We start from the raw sequence: 2,193 nt of genomic DNA on the forward strand, positions 1-2,193 counted from the left end.
CTCTGGTTGTCCAGGCCTCTTTGTCTCCTCCTCCCTGAGTAAGGCAGTGATAGACCACCACACCTCAGACCTCTCAGGTCTGCTCAGACACTTAAGGTTCTTGAACCTAGGATCAAGGGCGCTTGCAGTCCTCAGCCATGTGATGTTAGTTTTTAACTTGCGTTTGTCCATGTCCGTTGTGAAGCTCACCTTAAATTTAGCCATGTAAGCTGGGTCATCCTCAGAGACCTCCATCACCCTTGACAGATGACATAATGCTGGCAGCACCACTGAGCAGGAAACAAATCTCTCTCCTCCCAGAAGGTTGCTGACGTACCTGTATATATGAAAAAAAAAAAAACTGGTTAAAAACATGTGATAATAAAAACTTGCATATTTAGGGACATTTCAGAATATTTTGTATGTTGAGTAAATGTAATCATTACAGAGTAGGGAGTTACTAATACTACATGTGTACTTTAGCACAACTCAGCACAAACATAAATAAAATACCTGCAATGCTCCAACACTTCCTCCAGCTTCTTCAGTTTATCCAGCTCAGCAGGTGTTGGCATGGTGATGTTGGCTGGATGTAGGGCCAGAGCATCTTTCAGAGGKTCCTGATTTCTGAGTACACGGCTGATCATCTCCAGGGTACTGTTCCATCTTGTAGACACATCCTGTGTGAGTGACTCTGTCTTCTGATTGTGCACAATCTGCTTCTGTTCCAACTCTGCCATGTTAGAAGGACTATGTTTAAAATGTCCCACTAACTTTCTGCATTTTGCGAGTGCATTGTCAAACGGGCTGTTTTGCAAAGAAACTGTGATAGCTCGATGAATAGTATGAGCGATGCAAGGCATATGCTCGAAGGGCAACTGTCTGGCTGCTGCCATCATGTTACGTGCACTATCTGTAGTCAGAGTAGTGACTTTATGCTCAATATCCCACTGCCTTGCCACGTGCATAAAGTGGTCAGCGCATACACTAGCAAAGTGCCTCTCCTCTGTTTTCATAACAGTCAAAGCATGCGACTGTAGTTCCCACTGCGGGCTAAAATAATGTGCCGTGACCCCGAGGTAGTTGTGATTGCCGAGAGAAGTCCAATAGTCACCTGTGAGCGCCACCGTGTTTGTCTGCTCCAAAGTTTCCTTCACGTTAGCTTTCTTGTCTTCATACAAATTGTTTATCTTGGTCACAGTTGAAGCTCTTGAAGGAAGTTCATATGTAGGATCGTTGCTCGCAATGCGAATAATTTCAAGCAAACCTTCATCCTCAACAACATTAATCGGTCTGCAAGCGGTAGCTATCCATTTAGCTAGAGCTGTTCCAAGTCGTTTTTTGGTGGCGCTGCTCATGGGTTTTTGGTGGACATTATCCAGCGTTGTCTGTCGAGTTGGTTGTTGTTGGCTGTTTCCTGTGTTGGCGGTGTGTTTGGCTAACAAGTGGTATTTCTGACTTGACGTACTCCGGTGGTAACTCATTTCGCAACAATAAGTACAAACAACTCTGTTTTTGTCGAGAGAGCCATCTGGCATAACTTTGAAAAGAAACTTGCCATTTAAGATACCTTTTCCGCTGGCCATCTCTGCTTATTAAAGTCATGCTATCGTCCTGCTACCACGCACTTGTTTTTCCTGGAGCTACGGTGTGCGCCRAGGGAAAAAAAAAGAAAAACTCACAGTACAGAAAGCGCTGTGTGTGTGCGTGTGGTCTTAGTGAAAAGTGTGTTTTTGATGCGCGATTAACGTGCGATAAAAAAAATTGTCGGCGTCAAATACTATTTTAATTAACGCACGATTAACGCGTTAAAACTGACAGCTCTAGTTTAAATCAATCTAAACAATATCTGCGGGCTTGCCACTGAAGCAATTGAAATAGTTAACATCAATTTATTGGACTCCCAATGTTGACAAAGTGAATTAAAACAATATATTTGAACAATAAGTTCAATAATTTCTCCTTTAGAACTAAAATATAAATTGTCCAGTGTTCTTTTTTGTGTTTTGTTTTTATTCATCTCCTTGTTCATTTCATCTGTTAAAAAAGACTCGATGGTTCTCTGGGAAACTAAATTGTCCCTAGGTGTGAGTGAGAAAGTGAATGGTTGTTTGTCTCGTTTGTCCCTGTGTGGCCCTGTGATGGACTTGTGACCTGTCCAGGGTGTACCCCGCCCCTCGCACTGTGACTGCTGGATATGGGCACCAGTGATCC

General features: G+C 43.1%; 1 protein-coding gene across 1 annotated transcript; it reads right to left on the reverse strand.

The window, feature by feature from the left end:
* Positions 1-1,802, reverse strand: LOC106521548 (zinc finger BED domain-containing protein 1; the record flags this gene model as incomplete). Its single annotated transcript, XM_014014175.1, is given in 2 exon segments — positions 1-316; positions 493-1,802. Coding segments are annotated over 2 exon segments (1,389 nt in total), but the record flags the coding sequence as incomplete, so codon positions are not given.
* Positions 1,803-2,193: the final 391 nt, after the last annotated feature.

Source organism: Austrofundulus limnaeus, unplaced genomic scaffold, assembly GCF_001266775.1.
Source record: "Austrofundulus limnaeus strain Quisiro unplaced genomic scaffold, Austrofundulus_limnaeus-1.0 Scaffold111, whole genome shotgun sequence".
Classification (NCBI taxonomy): Eukaryota; Metazoa; Chordata; class Actinopteri; order Cyprinodontiformes; family Rivulidae; genus Austrofundulus; species Austrofundulus limnaeus.